The following is a 16,808-nucleotide window of genomic DNA, read 5'->3' as shown; positions in this document are numbered from 1 at the left end:
TCCCAGGCCCAAATGTTCTGCTACTCTCAAAGCAGGTCCTCCCTTCTTGTTGGCAAAATTCCAAACTGGCCCCCCAAATTCCTACCCGCTGGTGCACAAGCCCTACATGATCCCCTCCGCCTCAGTGTGGGCAGGATCCGTGAACTCTTGATTGGGTTACATTATTTGGCAAAGGTGAAGGGATTTTACAAATGAAATCAAGGTCCCAAACCAGTTGACTATGAGTTAATCAAATGAGAGCCTATCCTGGGTGGGCCTGACCTGATCAGATGAGCCCTTTAAAAGAGGGTCTAGAGGACAGAGATTCTCTCTCCTGATGGCCTCCAAGAAGCAGGTCACCATGAGTTCTGCAGCTGCAAGAAATGGATTCTGCCAACTACCACATGAGCTAAGGAGACAGCACGAGACAGCGTGTACGAGACAGCACCCCAGCTGACACCTGAACTGCAGCCTTGCGAGACCCTGAGCAGAGAACCCAGCTAAGCCACACCTGGACTCCTCACCCAAAGTCATGGACAGATAGATAATAAACAGTGTGTTTTAAGCTGCTAAATTTGTGGTAGTTTATTACAGAGCAATGGGAAATGAACCCCTTCTTGTTACCCCGACCTAACTTTGTCTCTTCTTATCCTGAGCTTTCCCCTGTGTGTAGCCCCTGCCTGGGATGCCCTCTCTTGTCGTTTACAAATATGTGACTCAGCAATCAAGGCCTGGTTGACACTGCATCTCCTTCCAGAGGGCTTCTTTGGTCTCTCCAGCCCCAACCACCTTTACATTTCTGACTTCTGTAACCCTTATAAATCTGTACTCCACTCCTCAGTCCTAAATCACATTTTGCTATGCAAAGGCAGATAACTGCTTCGGATTTCTAGCACCATATGTTTTATTCTGCTGTACCTTTACGATTCCTTCAGTGCTTTGTACAGTGTGCTAAGTACCCAAAAGAAACTTAGAGACCAGCCATCAGAAACCCCTATCCCTGTCTAGTCTGTGGCCCTAATGTTTAACATGCTTTTGAAAGTGAAGAATACATAAAAGACTCCTGTACAGTTTCCTGATCAGTGTGTGTATGTGTGTGTGTGTGTGTGTATGTATGTATATCTGTAAGGGCGTGTATGACATGAATGTGTTTATTATACAAACTGTTATTGCTTCAAAACTAACACCAAAGGGTTGAGAGTCATCAATCACAGCAGTATTGACTTCCCTTTTCCCTCATTTTTTCTGTGTCTTTCTAGTCTCTTTCTTCTCACTCTTCCCTTCCTGCTTTGCCTATACTTGCCTTTGGTGCCTCTATTCCTCTGCCCTCAGTAGCTCTTTCTTTCCCGTCCCTTTTCTCCCCATGGTGCACTTCACCTTCCACTTGATTATCCTCTTCTCTTCTCCCTCTCTACTTATCCCCTAGAGTTTTCCAATCAGTATAAACTATATGCAGTCCCTTTCCACTCACGTGGTGCTAAGCTTCACTCATATTTGGCTGGTCTCTACTCAATCACACAGAGCACAGTTCTCTCCAGCTTTCTTAATTTCCCACTAAAGTAATCACTAAAAAATCTGCCAAAGCCACGAAAATAATCAAGACAATGGGAAGGCTAACTTGAATTGAACACGACAGAGTGACTGGAGTCAAATCATTTCAAGGGCTCATGGAAGAAGTGGGTTCTGAAGAAAGATCACGGCCATGGGTCAAGTATTCCAGACTGAGGAAATAGCACATGCAACTAGAATCACACCTTTAAAAAAAAAAAAAAAAAAAAGAGAGAGAGCCGGTAAGAACACTAGATAGTATTAGAATGTACCCATTTTACAACAAGTGAAGAAACTGAGGCCCTAAGAAGTTAAGTGATTAGCTCAATGACATCCTGGGACTAGAATGAAACACTCCAGTTCCAGTATATCACAACCACCTTTCCATCAGGCCACACGTGTGCACGGAGCAGCAGGTGGCTGAAGCAGGGTGAAAAGAAACCTAACAAACTGGGCAAAATAAACTGCCAAAGGACATTTATGCAATAGAACTTACTGGGACCACTGAGCTCGAAAAGTCGTGTTTTCATATGCGTAATCCCATTTAAGAACATAGACCTGATTTTCAGCATCGATTTGTATATTTTCTGGTGCAGGCACTTTATGTTTCTCTAGAAGACAAAGAGCACACAAAAACACACACACACATTTTCTTTAGTGAGATAACAGATGGCTAGAATTCCTAATGGCATGAGCAAGAAGATAAAAGGCTCGCATTTTATCATAATGACCTAATAGCTAAATAAGTTATAGTGTATATTCACGCAAGGGAATACTATGCAGCCATTTAAAAGAATGTGATAGATCTATATGTGCCGACATAAAAAGAGAGCCTCAATCTATTGGGTTAAACAAGCAAGTTTAAAATATATCTGGCAGGACCTTATTTTTTAATTTAAAAGACAAAAACCCCAAAACTGTTAAGTCCAAGTATATACTTATATAAGCTCTGAAAAAAGTATGAAAGGTTGTACACAGACTGCTGGTGATACTTATCTCTGGTAAATGGAATTGGGGGTCAGGAGGCAGGAGAGGAAACCTTTAAACCCTTCTATACTGTTTGATTTTAAAAACAAAGCATATTAAACTTATAACTGAAATAATAAATCCAAGCTCCTGCCCTTAAACCTTAATTGTTGGCAAGATGTCACTGATTAAATGTATCAGGATGCTTTCATATTTTAACATTTCATCTATAAAGGTAAACTTTTTGGAAGACTAACTGTTCTTCTAGCAACTACCTCCCTTTCTTGTGGATTCTGAATAAAAACAGTTTTTTTCATTAGAAAATACTTGGATTTTACGCAAAATTTTCATTACTATTTACTTGAGACAAAAATCCCAAATAACATTTGTTGCTTACGTAAATGCTGTTAGAACGCTTTTGTTTTAATGTCTATTAAACCATCACATAAGCTTTAGCAACTATTGGAAAAATGCCAAAATTAATAGGTTGCCGATTTGTATACATAGTTATTGAATCTGAAGCAAGACTTCCTCCTTACCTGTGGTGTTTATACAATACACTGGACTATAGAGACCAACTCTTCTTGGTGAACGTAGTTCTGCTTTAACTTTTAAACAATAAGTAGTCTCTGGTGAGAGTTTATAAATTTTATCTCTGGAATAAACAGTTTCAGTCCTTTCCTATAATTAAAAAAAAAAAAAAGAAGTCTGTTCTTTAAAAAAGTATAAAGTCAAGTTTTAGAATTAATTCATGTCATTCTTCTCTCACATCAAACAAAGATAAAAATAATGCTTACTTCTAGACTTGAAGAGTTTTTCCAGATAACTAAGCTATACATAAAGCTGGAATGATCCATAGCCCACATGATACTATCTTTTGTCCCAGGAGGAGAGATGTTTATTATTATTGCCTTATCTTCAGCTTCTAAATGTACATCTAGAGGACCAATCTGAGCTGTAAAAATAAAAACATTTACTATATAAGTTCACTAATACAAGCTAAAACATTCATACAACAAACAATTCTAAGCACTTAATATGTGCCTGGCACATAAAACGGAGAAAATCCCTCATGGAGCTTATACTTTAGTGACGGATGTGGCCAAAAATCCCAAATAAACAAATGCATATAATGTTATAAGGTCATGTGTGCTGTAAGAAAAAATGAAGCAACATCAAGGGACAGAGAATGGCAGCAAGAGCTGTTTTAGGTAAGTTAGTGAGGAGGAGGCTCCCCGAGGCGTTTGAGCTGAGACTTGAACAAGGTGAGGGAGTCAGTCATGCAAGTCTCGAGGGGAAAAGCATCCCCAGCTGAGGGGGCGCCAAGGGCAGAGCCCCTGAGATGGGAATGTGCTCACCATTTTCAAGAGACAGTAGGGGGCGCTCGAACGGCTGAGTGGTAGAAAATGAGATCAGAGAGGCAGCTAGAAGCCAGGTAACAGGCAGAACTCTGTAGTCTGAGTCTGCAGTCTCTGGAGGACTGCTGAGACCTGATTCACATCTGGGAAAGATCACCCTGGTTGATGTGTGAGGAAGCAGGGAAGCTACTGCAGCAGTTTGAGTGACAAATGAAAGTGGCCTGGCGAAGGCTGGTAGCAGGGGTGGAAGTGAGAAGGGATCCGATTCAGGATATACTTTGAAGGTTGATCACTCAGAATTTGTTGGTGGACTGGATGTTGCATGAGAGAAAGAGATGTCAAAGGTGATGCCAGGGCTCTTGGCCTGAGCAAATAAATAGGTGATGTCATTAACAGAGATGAAAAACACTGCAAGAAGAGCAGGTCTGGAGGGGGAAAATCAAGAGCTCTGTTTGGCCATTTAAAATTTGAAACAACTCGTAGACCTCTAAGTAGAGATGCTGAATAGGGAGCTGGTGATATGAGTCTAAGGTAAGGGGAAGGAATGAGGCTGGAGAGATATAATTTGGGGAGTCAAGAGCACAGATGATGTTGAAAACCATACGATTCCTGGTGGAGGGTGTGTAGAGAGAAGACGTTCAACGACCAAGCCCTGCAGACTGAGCCCTGCAGCTGTCCAACATTTAAAGGTCTGGGGGATGAGAAGAAACTGACAAAGGAGCAACCAAGGAGCAGGAGGAGAGCCAGGAAAGAGCAGTGCCCTAGAGATCAGAGATGGAAGGGTTGCAAGAAGAAGGGAGTGATGATCACGCCGATGCCACAGGGGAACTGGGCCAGAAGAGGACGGGGAATCCACCAGGCATTGTGGAGGTCACGGTGACCTTCGCAAGAGTAGTTTTAGGTTAGTGATGGGGAACAAAGCTCAAATGGAGAGGGCTGAAGAGGGAGTAGGAGGAAAAGTGCACAGAGAGGGGGTACAGATCATTCTTGTGTGAGTTTTGGTACAGGGCAGTGGTTCTCAAACTGTTTGGTCTTGGGACCCCTTTACACTCTTAGAGAAACTGAGGGTCCTAAAGAGCTTTTGTTTGCATGGGCTATGTCATTGAATATTTAGCATATTAAACATTCAACTTGATAAAAATTTAAAATATCTACCAATTCATTAAAAAATAGTAATGATAAAACCCACTACGTGATAAAAAACATTTGTGATAAAAAATGACTATATTTCCCAAAACAAACAACCCAAAAAGCTTAGTGAGAACAGTGGTGCTATTTCACATTTTGTTCAAATCTCTTTAATGTCTGGTTTAATAAAGAAGGCAGCTGTGTCTCACACCTACTTCTGCATTCAGTCAGTCACCATTGCACATCATGCAGCCTCTAGAAAACTCCACAGTACACTCATGAGAGAATGAAAATGAAAAAGACTAGTAAGTCTTAGAATTATTAAGAAAATAGTTTGGACTTTATAGACCTCCTGAAAGGGTCTTGGAGACCACGCTTTGAGAACAACCACTATAGCAGCGGTTCCCAACCTTTTTGGCACCAGGGACCAGTTTTGTGGAAGACAATATTTCCACGGATTGGGGGGGCGGTGGTGATGGGGGGAGACGGTTCAGGCGGTAATGCAAGCGATGGGGAGCGATAGAGAGCAGCGGGGAGCGGTGAGGAGAGGCGGGGAGCGGCGGGGAGCAATGGGGAGCGGCAGATGAAGCTTCGCTCGCTTGCCCGACGCTCACCTCCTGCTGAGCAGCCTGGGGTGGAAGGGGTGGCTTGGGGACCCCTGCACCATAGGGAAAGCAGGAAAATGAGGCCATAGCAGGAAGGAGACACCGGTTTAAGGGAATCCTTGTTTGTTTGTTTGTTTGTTTGTTTTTAAAGATGGGAGACTTTATATCATGCAAATGAATGGGTTTGGGAAGAGAACTGTTCTGGTAATATTTAATAAAAAATACAATGTAATTCAGCTGGCAACTTCTTACCTTTTTGAAATGGTATAAATGGCTTAACCTCATGCCATTGAGAAGCGTTGTTTCCTTTTTCTGCTCTTATGCGCAATTCGATTTTTTCATAAACATTTTTAAGCTTGACTGAAGAAAAGTTGCATTCGGTACTAGTAATATGTTGACACCCAGGCAATTTTTTCCAATTATCCATCCCTGGTCTTCAAGATAAAATAGCAAATAAATGAATGAACATTATAAATACAAGAGTGACAAACATGTTTTCTATTTACATTAACATTATAAAGCTAGTGTAAGTAGTTATTTCTTCTACTTGAGTTAATGTCCTGACAATATTTTTGTGCGTAATATTCTACTCTTTTTCAATACATATATACCAAGTTATTATTTATACAATGGAATAATTCTGACATATAATTTTTTAATATAAAAAATCCTAATGCATTAGGATTTCAAAAAAGCAGAGAAAGAAAGAACCCGTAAGATAAAAGTGGACTTACTGTCGGCTTTGTTAAAGATAGTTGTGTGACTTTTGGCCAACTACTTTGTATTCTGGATCCTCTCTTCCTTACTGAAAATTTGGGAAGTAGATTTGATGATTCCCTTCTGACCTCCTCCTATGAAGAGATATACTAACCCTAAGGAAGACCTCAGAATCAGTACGGTTTGAGAATTTCCTCTGCTCTTCTCAAAACCAAACTATTCCTTCTGCATACTGATCTCTGTAATTCCTTTGTTACATGACTAGAAACAAAGAACTTAAAATGTTAACATAAACTAACAAACTTCTCAATGTGGATTTAGTCCATTAAAAAGTCTGAGTGATATTAGATTTTTTTTAAGCACGTGAAGAAATTAAGTTGGCACAGAGTGCCTTAAACAGAAAGGACATGTTGTTACAAAGGGGACAGGAGCTGAAGTGAAGGTCAGGGACAGAAAACAAACATTACGTTTCAAAATTTTTGCCTGTGGTAAGCCCTGTCTGCCTTAAACCAAAGAGAGAAACTATCCTCTGAGAAGGCATTTTTGTCAAGCCTAATTCATAGTTCTAGCACTAGCTGATTTCTATTTTTTGGGTAATATTGTAGACCTCTTTTTAAAGATGCTAAAGCATCTTTATTTTTTAAAAAATTTATTTATTTTTAAAAATATTTATTTATTTGGCTGCACTGAGTCTTAATTGTGGCACTGGGGATCTTCACTGCAGCATGCGGGATCTTTTTTTGTTTTTAGTTGCGGCATGCGGGCTCTTAGTTGCAGCTTGCCGGCTCCTTAGTTGTGGCATGCGAACTCTTAGTGGCGGCATGCATGTGGGATCTAGTTCCCTGACCAGGGGTTGAACCCAGGTCCCCTGCACTGGGAGCATGTAGTCTTAACCACTGGACCACCAGGGAAGTCCCTAAAGCATCTTTAATAAAAAGCTAAGGATGCTCTATTAAAAGCTAATAGAAATTAGGGATGATATCTAAACAATGTTTGTGCTGACTCCAATTCAAGTCTACCTTATTTTTCAAAAAAGAAACATTTTTAAAAAGTTACTGGGACTTCCCTGGTGGCACAGTGGTTAAGAATCTGCCTGCCCATGCAGGGGACAAGGGTTCGATCCCTGGTCTGGGAAGATCCCACATGCCATGGAGCAACTAAGCCCGTGAGCCACAACTGCTGAGCCTGTGCTCTAGAGCCCGCGAGCCACAACTACTGAGCCTGCGTGCCACAACTACTGAAGCCCGCGCACCTAACACCTGTGCTCCGCAACAAGAGAAGCCACCACAGTGAGAAGCCCGTGCACCACAATGAAGAATAGCCCACACTCGCCACAATTGGAGAAAGCCCGCTTGGAGCAATGAAGACCCAACACAGCCAAAAAGAAAAAAAAAAGTTACCAAAAATATACACTACCATATACACTTCATTCCTGGCGAGTTTCCCCTTCTTTACCTATCTGAGCTTTGAGATTAGAGTTGGCATTGATAATACCTTGATTTAAATACAAATCTTCCTGAGAAACTCCTCCACAACAGAATCTATTTTTTTAAAATCCAGACTTTAAAAATCTAAACCAAAAATTCAGATTGTTTTTCTCCTCAAATGTCATTTATTAGAAAATATAATTCCAGAGAAATTAGGAGATTAAGGAAGTCTGGGAAGTGGGTATGGTACACAGACCTCTTTAAATCAGGTGCACAGAGGGTCAAAATAAAATAAGCTCCAGGCAAAAAGCCAGTATAGCATTTCTGGTCCATTTATATGGAGAACTTTTATTATACTCAACAGAAAACCTTATAAAAAATTTAAAACTAAGCCTTGATATGGTTTCAACCCACCCTCACTCTTTACATCTGTCTATCCTGCTCCAGGAGATGCAGCTGCCCACTCTATTACAACTGCTTTTGCATGTAAGGGAGCTACTGCAGTGGTAGCTACATTTACATTTTCTTAAAAAAAACCCCAAACTTTATCATATACAGTGTTTGATCACAACAGAAATATAACTTGAAAATAAATGTGTAACCAATAGAAAATTCATTTCATAAAACCAGTTTCATAATAAAACTTCATGCCATCTTTGTCTCTCCTATTCACTAATGTATTCCAAGTACCCAGAAGAGTGTTTGGCATAAAAAGCATTCAATGTTTGTTGAATGAAGACTGCACACTACATACGTCATAATACATTTTATTTTATTTATTTTAAATAAATAAATAAATTCTTTTTTTAGTTAATTTATTATTTTTGGCTGTGTTGGGTCTTTGTTGCTGCATGTGGGCTTTCTCTAGTTGCAGCGAGTGGGGGCTACTCTTCATTGCAGTGCGCAAGCTTCTCATTGTGGTGGCTTCTCTTGTTGCGGAGCACGGGCTCTAGGCGCAAGGGCTTCAGTAGTTGTGGCACGGGGGCTTAGTAGTTGCGGCACACGGGCTTAGTTGCTCCATGGCATGTGGGATCTTCCCGGACCAGGGCTCAAACCCGTGTCCCCTGCATTGGCAGGTGGATTCTTAACCCACTGTGCCACCAGGGAAGTCCCCATAATACATTTTAGGTATAAGTCACAAACACTGACGTCTTAGATAAGCATATGTTCTACAGGCACTGGTATCCCAGTAGCTTATTTATGTGTCTGTGTATCATTTATCACCAGTGATATGTCTAATGTTCTGAGAAACACTATATGGAAAAAAATATCTGTCCGCTGCTGACATTAACTACACTTTGGTTGATCACATTCTCCACACCACTGTTATGCGCACTTGATACACAATTGTGCAACACTCACAACAGCCTTCCGAGTTAGATGCTTCATCACTGGGGTGTCCCAGGCCAGTCTGCCTGGGACTGCCCTGGTTTAAGCTTACTGTTCCAGCTTATCTAAAATCAAGTGCTTCTGTTCACTCTCAGAAGTATCCTGGTTTCAATGATAAATTACATATGATCATACTAATTTTTTATCTTTACTTAACAGATAAGGAAACTGTGACAGAGAGAATAAGTAGCAGAGGATGGATTTAAACCCAAGCAGCCTGGCTCAAGTTCATACAACACTACACCACACTAACCGCTAAACTGGCTCCGCAAACTTGTGACCTGGCATGTTCTCACAAGGCAATTGTTTATAAAGCAAGCAGAACAGAATAGAGAAAGAACACGCTGAAATAGTGCATTGGATACTAAAATCAGAACGGACAGATTATCATGAACTGGAGAATTCAGTAGAAGTGACAGAATGTGTGAAGGAACAAGAACACGAGTGCACTGTCTATGGCTCTGTTCTTTATTACAAGGGTAATTTTATTTTATTTTTAAATTTTATTTATTTATTTATTTAAAAAAAATTTTTTTTTTTTTTTTTTTATTTTGTGGCTATGTTGGGTCTTCGTTGCTGCACGCAGGCTTTCTCTAGTTGCGGCGAGCGGGGGCTACTCTTTGTTGCGGTGTGCGGGCTTCTCATTGCGGTGACTTCTCTTGTTGCAGAGCACAGGCTCTAGGCATGCGGGCTTCAGTAGTTATGGCTCATGGGCTCTAGAGCACAGGCTCAGTAGTTGTGGTGCACGGGCTCAGTTGCTCCGCGGCATGTGGGATCTTCCCGGACCAGGGCTCGAACCCGTGTCCCCTGCATTGGCAGGCGGATTCTTAACCACTGCGCCACCAGGGAAGCCCCTACAAGGGTAATTTTAAATAAAGGAATCTGAAATAATCTCTGTTATACCTAAAATAGTTGTTTCATAAGAACATTCTGAACTAAGGCAAAGAACAAATTTGGTAACAAAACTCAGAGTTCAATTTAAAGAAAATCTCTAAAGATGAAAACTGTTAAATTATCAGTTCTGAGAAAAACCACATATGTGTGTGTGTGTGTGTATGTGTATACATATATATGGTTGACCCTTGAGCAACACGGGTTTGAACTGTGTGAGCCCACTTACACGCAGGTTTCTTTCAATAAATACATGTTACAGCACTACACGATCTAGGGTTGGTTGAATCCACAGATGCGTAACCGCAGATTACGGAGGGCCTACTGTAAAGTTATACTCAGATTTCCGACTGCACGGGACGGGGGTAGGGTGGGGTGACCATCCCTAACCCCCGCCATTGTTCAAGGGTCAACTGTGTATACACACACGCACAAATTACTCATCAACAACTGGAGAATAACCGGGCTGTGGTTGAAGTGGTGGAATCCTGGTTCTAGAGGTCCTACACCCTGTTTCTTCACTGCCTGATTCCCTGCCTGCTCTTTCTTGGACAGGGATCATGGTTAGCAGACAGGGCCCAGAACCCAAAGCAAAGTACTGTACTTCCTGAGCGGCATTTCCTTCTGTAATCCCTTCTTCCGCAACTCCCTGTCTGCCTATCCTCTTGGCAATCGTTAAGTAGAAAGTTAGCACTAGGGAAGAGGCAGAAACACCAGAAACACTGAGTCTGTGGGAAGGCAGGGTCCAATATACTGATGTTTATAAAGTGTATCTAGAATTAAAACTTTGTGTATGATGGAGACAAGAGGAAAGCCTGACCACAGAAGCCTATTCCAAGACTGTGGCTAGGCCTTTAGGGGCACTCTCCCCTATCCTCAAGGTATGCTCTAGGTCAGCCCCTAATTTATATTTAAAGAAGTTGGAGCATACAGAACAGAGAAGGTATGGCTGTGGACTACAGAAGTTGTCTGCTAGCCTCGTCCCCAAAATCTCTTGTTTCAATACCCAAGGATGAATTTGACTGAGTCTCTATTTGTAGAAATGAAGTTATAAGTGTTATGCAAAATAGCCATACATTTTCTTTAAAAAAATGGAAAAACCAAATGTTTCCGAAATCTGAAAAAAAAATTTATGGTGTTGAAATGGTAAAAATTATTCAGCAAATCAATAAGTAGAGTAACGTACATTTTATACTCTGCTGAAAAAGTCACATTCCTGACAGACTCACTGTTGCTGTTCCACTTCAGGATAAAGTTGTCATCAATGATGCAGACCCTGCCATTTTCAGGAGATTTTAGATTTGTTCCCCCTGTCAAGGCAATAAGAAAGAAGACAGTTATACATACATACATATACACATACTAAAGATATTTTATATATTTTAAAATGTTATTCTTCACATCACTGATTGGAGAATGAATACATTTAAATATAAAATATAAAAGTTAAGCATATAAAAAAAATCTAAAAAAACCTAGTGCTTGCTCTCAGCATGGGGAGGCTGCTAATTATTTCTATCTCTGCATTCGAGAGAGTTGGAAAATGGTTGAGTTTTTAAAATCTATAAAAAGCAAACATTATATATCAATTATATCTCAATAAAGGTGGAAAAAATAAATCATAAAAAGGTAAGCATTGTCTTTTAATTGGAAAAAAAGTCTCTGTATAAAAGTAGTATTTTTCTTTGGTCTTAGAAGTGATACTGACGTAAAGGATACGGGGTTGGACTGTTTAACAGCCTCAATTTGGTTTCGCATATTATGTTCAGAGAGGGATATACTCTGATAGAGAGCTGAACAGATGTGGTTTCAGAGCTGACAACTATTCATAGGAACCAAACATTCACATAACAAAATCAATAGAGATACATAAGTTTATCACGTCACCCAAGCCCTACAGGAACCTGAAAAGTTCTTGACCACTGAACGTATCAAGTCTGAACCTTTCTGTTTATTTTTAAGGACTTCCATCTAGAGACCTATTTTATTTCTTATGCTTTTTTAAAAAACTGAAGTGTAGTTGATTTACAATATTGTGTTAGCTTCAGGTGTACAGCAAAGTGATTGAGTTTTATATATACATGTTGCAGATTATTTTCCATTTTAGGTTATCACAAGATACTGAATATACTTCCCTGTGTTATACAGTAAATCCTTGTTGCTTATTTTATGTATAGTAGTTTGTATCAGTTACTCCCATACTCCTAATTTATAACCCCCCCTTGCCATTTCTATTTTTTTTTTTTTGCCCTTTATTTCTTATACTTCTAGTACAAATCTTCCACCAGTTGGATGCCCTCTCTTCTGATTTTTCCTTTTTGGCCCCTCCAAATAGCGTTTCTCTTCCTCTCTGACCGCCCAAATCCTCCAAGACCCAGCTCAAGTTTGCCCCCTAACAGAAAACCTTCCTCAAATACTGCAGTTCATGCCAACCTTGCTCTTTCTTTACACATTGCATCATGAATCTGCACCACTCAATTTCACACTAAAGTAGATGTACTCAGCACAGTACCCGACATCTAACAGGCTCCCAAAACTTGCTGACTGAAGATGTCTTTTTAAAAATTGCTTCTTTGGGACTTTGCTGGTGGCGCAGTGGTTAAGAATCCACCTGCCAATGCAGGGGACACGGGTTTGAGCCCTGGTCCGGGAAGATCCCATATGCCGTGGAGCAACTAAGCCTGTGCACCACAACTACTGAGCCTGTCTGTGCTCTAGAGCCCGTGAGCCACAACTACTGAAGCCTGCGCGCCTAGAGCCCGTGCTCCGCAACAAGAGAAGCCACCGCAATGACAAGCCCGCGCACCGCAACGAAGAGTAGCCCCTGCTCACTGCAACTAGAGAAAGCCTGCGCATAGCAACGAAGACCCAACGCAGCCAAAAATAAATAAATAAAATAAATACATTTATTAAAAAAAAAATTGCTTCTTTATGTTAAACACAACCTCCAACCAGACTGGAAGTTCCTTAAGGCAAGGTATATACAGCTTCACACTTAACCTGCATTTTTCAGAGTCCTCAGACTAACGCTGAGTTCACAGGAACTTTTTCCATATCACAAAGGACTGATCTTTCATGATGATAAATTACAATTTTTAAAAGACCAGCTTTTAAGTTTACTCTTTTCCCTACAACATTTCTAGCCTTTACTTCTGCTTCAGGACAAGGATGTTATCTCCTCACAGACTTTCTACTACAGGGGTCCTTGTATAGAACTTTTTTTTATTGGGATTGCTGCCTCTACTTTCCAGTTAGAGATATTATGGTATGGAGTCAAAAAAAGAAGTGACACCTGAGGAAACATTCTCTGACTTTTCTTTTTAATTTGGGGAGGTACTCATTGAGTCTCCTCATCCACATTTTTCTATTTTACACTCCTATTCTCCGAGACTTCATCACCGAATAGAATTACTACCCCGTGTCCCACTCTAAACTTAATCCCCATCCCAGTTGTTGGAATTTTAGAGATTCTGTGCAGCCAGAGGACAGTGACTGCGTTTATGGGGTTAACAAAAGGCCTGATGGCATCTGTAGTCTCCAGCCCAGAATATTCTAATTCTAGTAATTCTGGGCCCTGAGATAGGATGCAGCAATTTGATACCTGGGGTACAGCCAGGTATTTCCTCAGAGATGAAATCCTTCTGCTACTAAGGGAAGGAGACCCTGGAGTTAGAGGCATCTTGGCATTTGGGAGACAAACAAATAATTGACTGATAAATGGACAGGGACTTGGAAATAGGTATTAAATAGGATTTTAGAGTTCATAGATTTTGTTCTATTAGTATTAGCAATATCCCTTTGATAACAGTTTATTTCAACATTTAGCATGTAAAGTATATAAAAGGGTACTTAATCCAATATTTCTATTTATAAAATTGGTTGCTTCAACCCTTCACATTCATATTGATGACTAGAAATGGTTTATTATATATATACATTTTTAGTATTTATTTATTTGGTTGCGCTGGGTCTTAGTTGCGGCAGGTGGGCTCCTTAGTTGTGGCTCATGGGCTCCTTAGTTGCGGCTCACCAGCTCCTTAGTTGCAACACATGGGCTCCTTAGTTGCGGCACGTGGGCTCCTTAGTTGTGGCATGCAAACTCTTAGTGGCGGCATGCATGTGGGATCTAGTTCCCTGACCAGGGATTGAACCCGGGCCCCCTGCACTGGGAGTGCAGAGTCTTATCCACTGCGGCACCAGGGAAGTCCCATGGTTTACTATATTTTTAAGTCTGACATAAATCCAGACACATACATCTATACAAATATAAATTTCCTCCCATATTTTGGATAGTTTTCTTAGACTAGGATCCCAGAGTTGCATTTACTAGGTTTGAAAGTATGAACAGTTTGATGATTTTGAAACATAGAGCAACATTATGATCTCAAGTTAGGGTTAACATTTCATTTAGTTTTCAACACTGCTATTCCTTTGAGAAAAAAGTAGATTAGTTAATTGAAAGATAACTAAGCCCTTAACATATAGGTGGATAATCAAGAACTAAATTGTGTGACCTTTTGAAAAAGTCTAGCCTTAGGCCCCAGGGCTTTGAGGCCAGATTCTCAGGGTTTGATTTCCTCCTAAAGCACTGGTTAGCTATATGGTCTCAGTCCACTCCTCTGTAAAATTAGGATAACAGTGCCTAGCTTTGTTCTGAAAGCTGAATGAGTTCATACCTTTAAAACACTAAGAGTAGTGCCTGGTACATAGTTAAGAGGACAATAAATGCCACTTGTGTATGAAGTTTATTTTAGCTCTCCTCTAATCTAGATTAAAATTGTGATCTTAATGAACAACCTCCTGGAATGTTAATTTTACATGAAAATTCTGGGGAAAGACTTTTTATACGAAAGCAAACATGAGTTGAAGGCAAAATTTTCATGAACAAAAGACTCCAAAGAAATTACCAGGGGTTACACCAGGACCCTAGTACCCATATACTATATACTATGTATGTGGAAGAGTTTGAGAAATAGGTGTGAAACAGAATAAAGGAAACATCATTTAAAATGAAGTCAGGAGGCCAGAAGCTGGAGCCTTCATGCACTTTCACTCACCATCAATTCCAGACCCCAGGAGGAAGAATTCTCCTCTACCAGCAACAAGCCCAGCCAATGGGAAAAGCAGTACCATCCTGAACTCTTGCTTTCCTCCAATGGACTTACTCTCAAAACAGCCCCACCCAACTTCCTCCTTTTTCTCTATAAAGTAACCTTCTTCTCTTTTTGTTGTTGGACTTGCCTAAGGTTTTTGACCTAACTTGCTTGTCCCAAATTGCAATTCCTCTGCTATTCTGGAAGAAACCCATTATGCTGGTAAAATAACTAACTGGCTGTTTTATTTTTTAGGACAAGATAGATAGGATACCATGTACCCCAGAAAATAAGGATATGCTTTTCTAAACAAACAGGTATCTTAAGCCCACGAGGCAGCCTCACCAACTCCTGGATTCCTGCTCTCAGCTGCTAGGCCCTGTTTGTCTTTGGGCCTCCAAAGACAAAGGGGGCCACCGAGTCCCCTTCTCACTACAAAGTCAACCGTATGATAGCTGCCATTCCTCCATGCACCCCAGCTAAGTTCAGAAAGGCAGCAAATTAGCTTGGTGGCTCCCAGCCTTTGTATTTTGGCTTTGTATTTTTCTTTTATTATTATTATTTTTGATTAGATTGTACGAATCCTGAGGGCAGAGAAATGCTTGCAAACCTTATCCCCCTCCCACATGGGACCAAGTAACTGTTTACTAAATTGAGGAAACAGCAGCACATAGCTCGTGGCTAAAGCCTTGTTTATTATTAAAAAGTCCAGTCGAGCTGCCGGAATTTCCGGACGGAAACAAACTCGACACCAAAGCCCTCCCACACCCAGCCCCGCGGGGTAGGAGCCCAGGGAACAGGCACAGGGCCGAAGGGATGGCGAGGAGGGCGCCCCCAAGCAAGCGGTGTGGAAGGATCTTGAACATCACTTTCTCTCGTTTGATTTTCGAGCCTAAGTCGGTTTCAATGTGAGCGCTGCGACCACGGACAACCAGAGGTCTCCCAGAGAGGACCTCTGTCCCTCCCGGGTCCGAGGTTTCCCACGCCGCCGCTGTCCAGCCTCGCGCCCAGCCCCCGACCCATGGACCCCCATCTCTCACCTGAGGCTGCGGGCAACACCCACGGCGCCCCAGCGACCAGCACCAGGGTCGTCGCGCCCAGGAGCGCGAGCATCGTCCGCGGGCCGCCGGCAGCCCTCCAGTCACATCTTCTGCCACCGCAGGTAGGGCGAGGCGGCGCGAAGGAAAGTTGGGCGCACTGGCTGGCCCCGGGCCGGCGCCCCAAACTCGCCGAGCCCACCTCCGCGTCGCCCCGCCCCTCTGCCCACCGACTCCCGCGCACGCGCCGTTCTTTCTGCGCGCGTGCCAGCGTCCGCGCACGCGCGTCGGACACTGGTGGGCTGCACAGCCTCCGTTGCCGTCTCTCTGACCCCTCTTTCCGGCCCGAGACTGCACGCTCGCGGTGCAGCCTCGGGTTCCGGGAAGACCGCGTCTAACCGGAGGCTTTGACCCGGGCGGGAACGCGGAACTTTGCCAGTGCGTCTGCGCAAGCCTCGCGGCCTGGCCTCCGCTCCCCCGTCCTCCTCGCCTCCCCCGCACTTCCCGCTAGTAGCAGCCGGAGGCCACTGTCGGGCGCTCTCGTCCCTCGCCCTCCCCAGCCCGGGTAGCGGACAAGGGAGCCTGGGAAAGCGGTGTTGGGGAGGCTTGGGGATTAAGGGAGAAAGCAATGAGGAAGCTTCCGAGCGGGTCAGGCCGCGAAGGGTAGGCG

The 16,808-nt window shown here is 42.2% G+C and overlaps 1 protein-coding gene across 5 annotated transcripts in view; it reads right to left on the bottom strand.

The window, feature by feature from the left end:
• Positions 1–16,594, bottom strand: part of IFNAR1 (interferon alpha and beta receptor subunit 1) — a 30,364-nt gene extending 13,770 nt beyond the window's left edge. For 4 of the 5 annotated variants that reach the window (XM_059921461.1, XM_059921462.1, XM_059921465.1 and 1 more), the window contains exons 1-6: positions 16,142–16,594; positions 11,195–11,318; positions 5,837–6,018; positions 3,291–3,448; positions 3,033–3,174; positions 2,024–2,138 (exon numbers count right to left, since the gene is read on the bottom strand). In XM_059921461.1, the coding sequence (XP_059777444.1) occupies positions 2,024–2,138; positions 3,033–3,174; positions 3,291–3,448; positions 5,837–6,018; positions 11,195–11,318; positions 16,142–16,214 (794 nt within the window). In that variant the 5' untranslated portion in view covers positions 16,215–16,594. Of the gene's footprint in view, positions 1–2,023; positions 2,139–3,032; positions 3,175–3,290; positions 3,449–5,836; positions 6,019–6,318; positions 6,457–11,194; positions 11,319–16,141 lie in introns of those variants that run through there. The other variant, XM_059921466.1, reaches the window with a different exon arrangement.
• Positions 16,595–16,808: the final 214 nt, after the last annotated feature.

The sequence above is a fragment of the Balaenoptera ricei genome, chromosome 4 (assembly GCF_028023285.1).
Source record: "Balaenoptera ricei isolate mBalRic1 chromosome 4, mBalRic1.hap2, whole genome shotgun sequence".
Classification (NCBI taxonomy): domain Eukaryota; kingdom Metazoa; phylum Chordata; class Mammalia; order Artiodactyla; family Balaenopteridae; genus Balaenoptera; species Balaenoptera ricei.
Note: the sequence above shows the minus strand (reverse complement) of the source record. Positions and strands in the feature narration are given on the sequence as shown.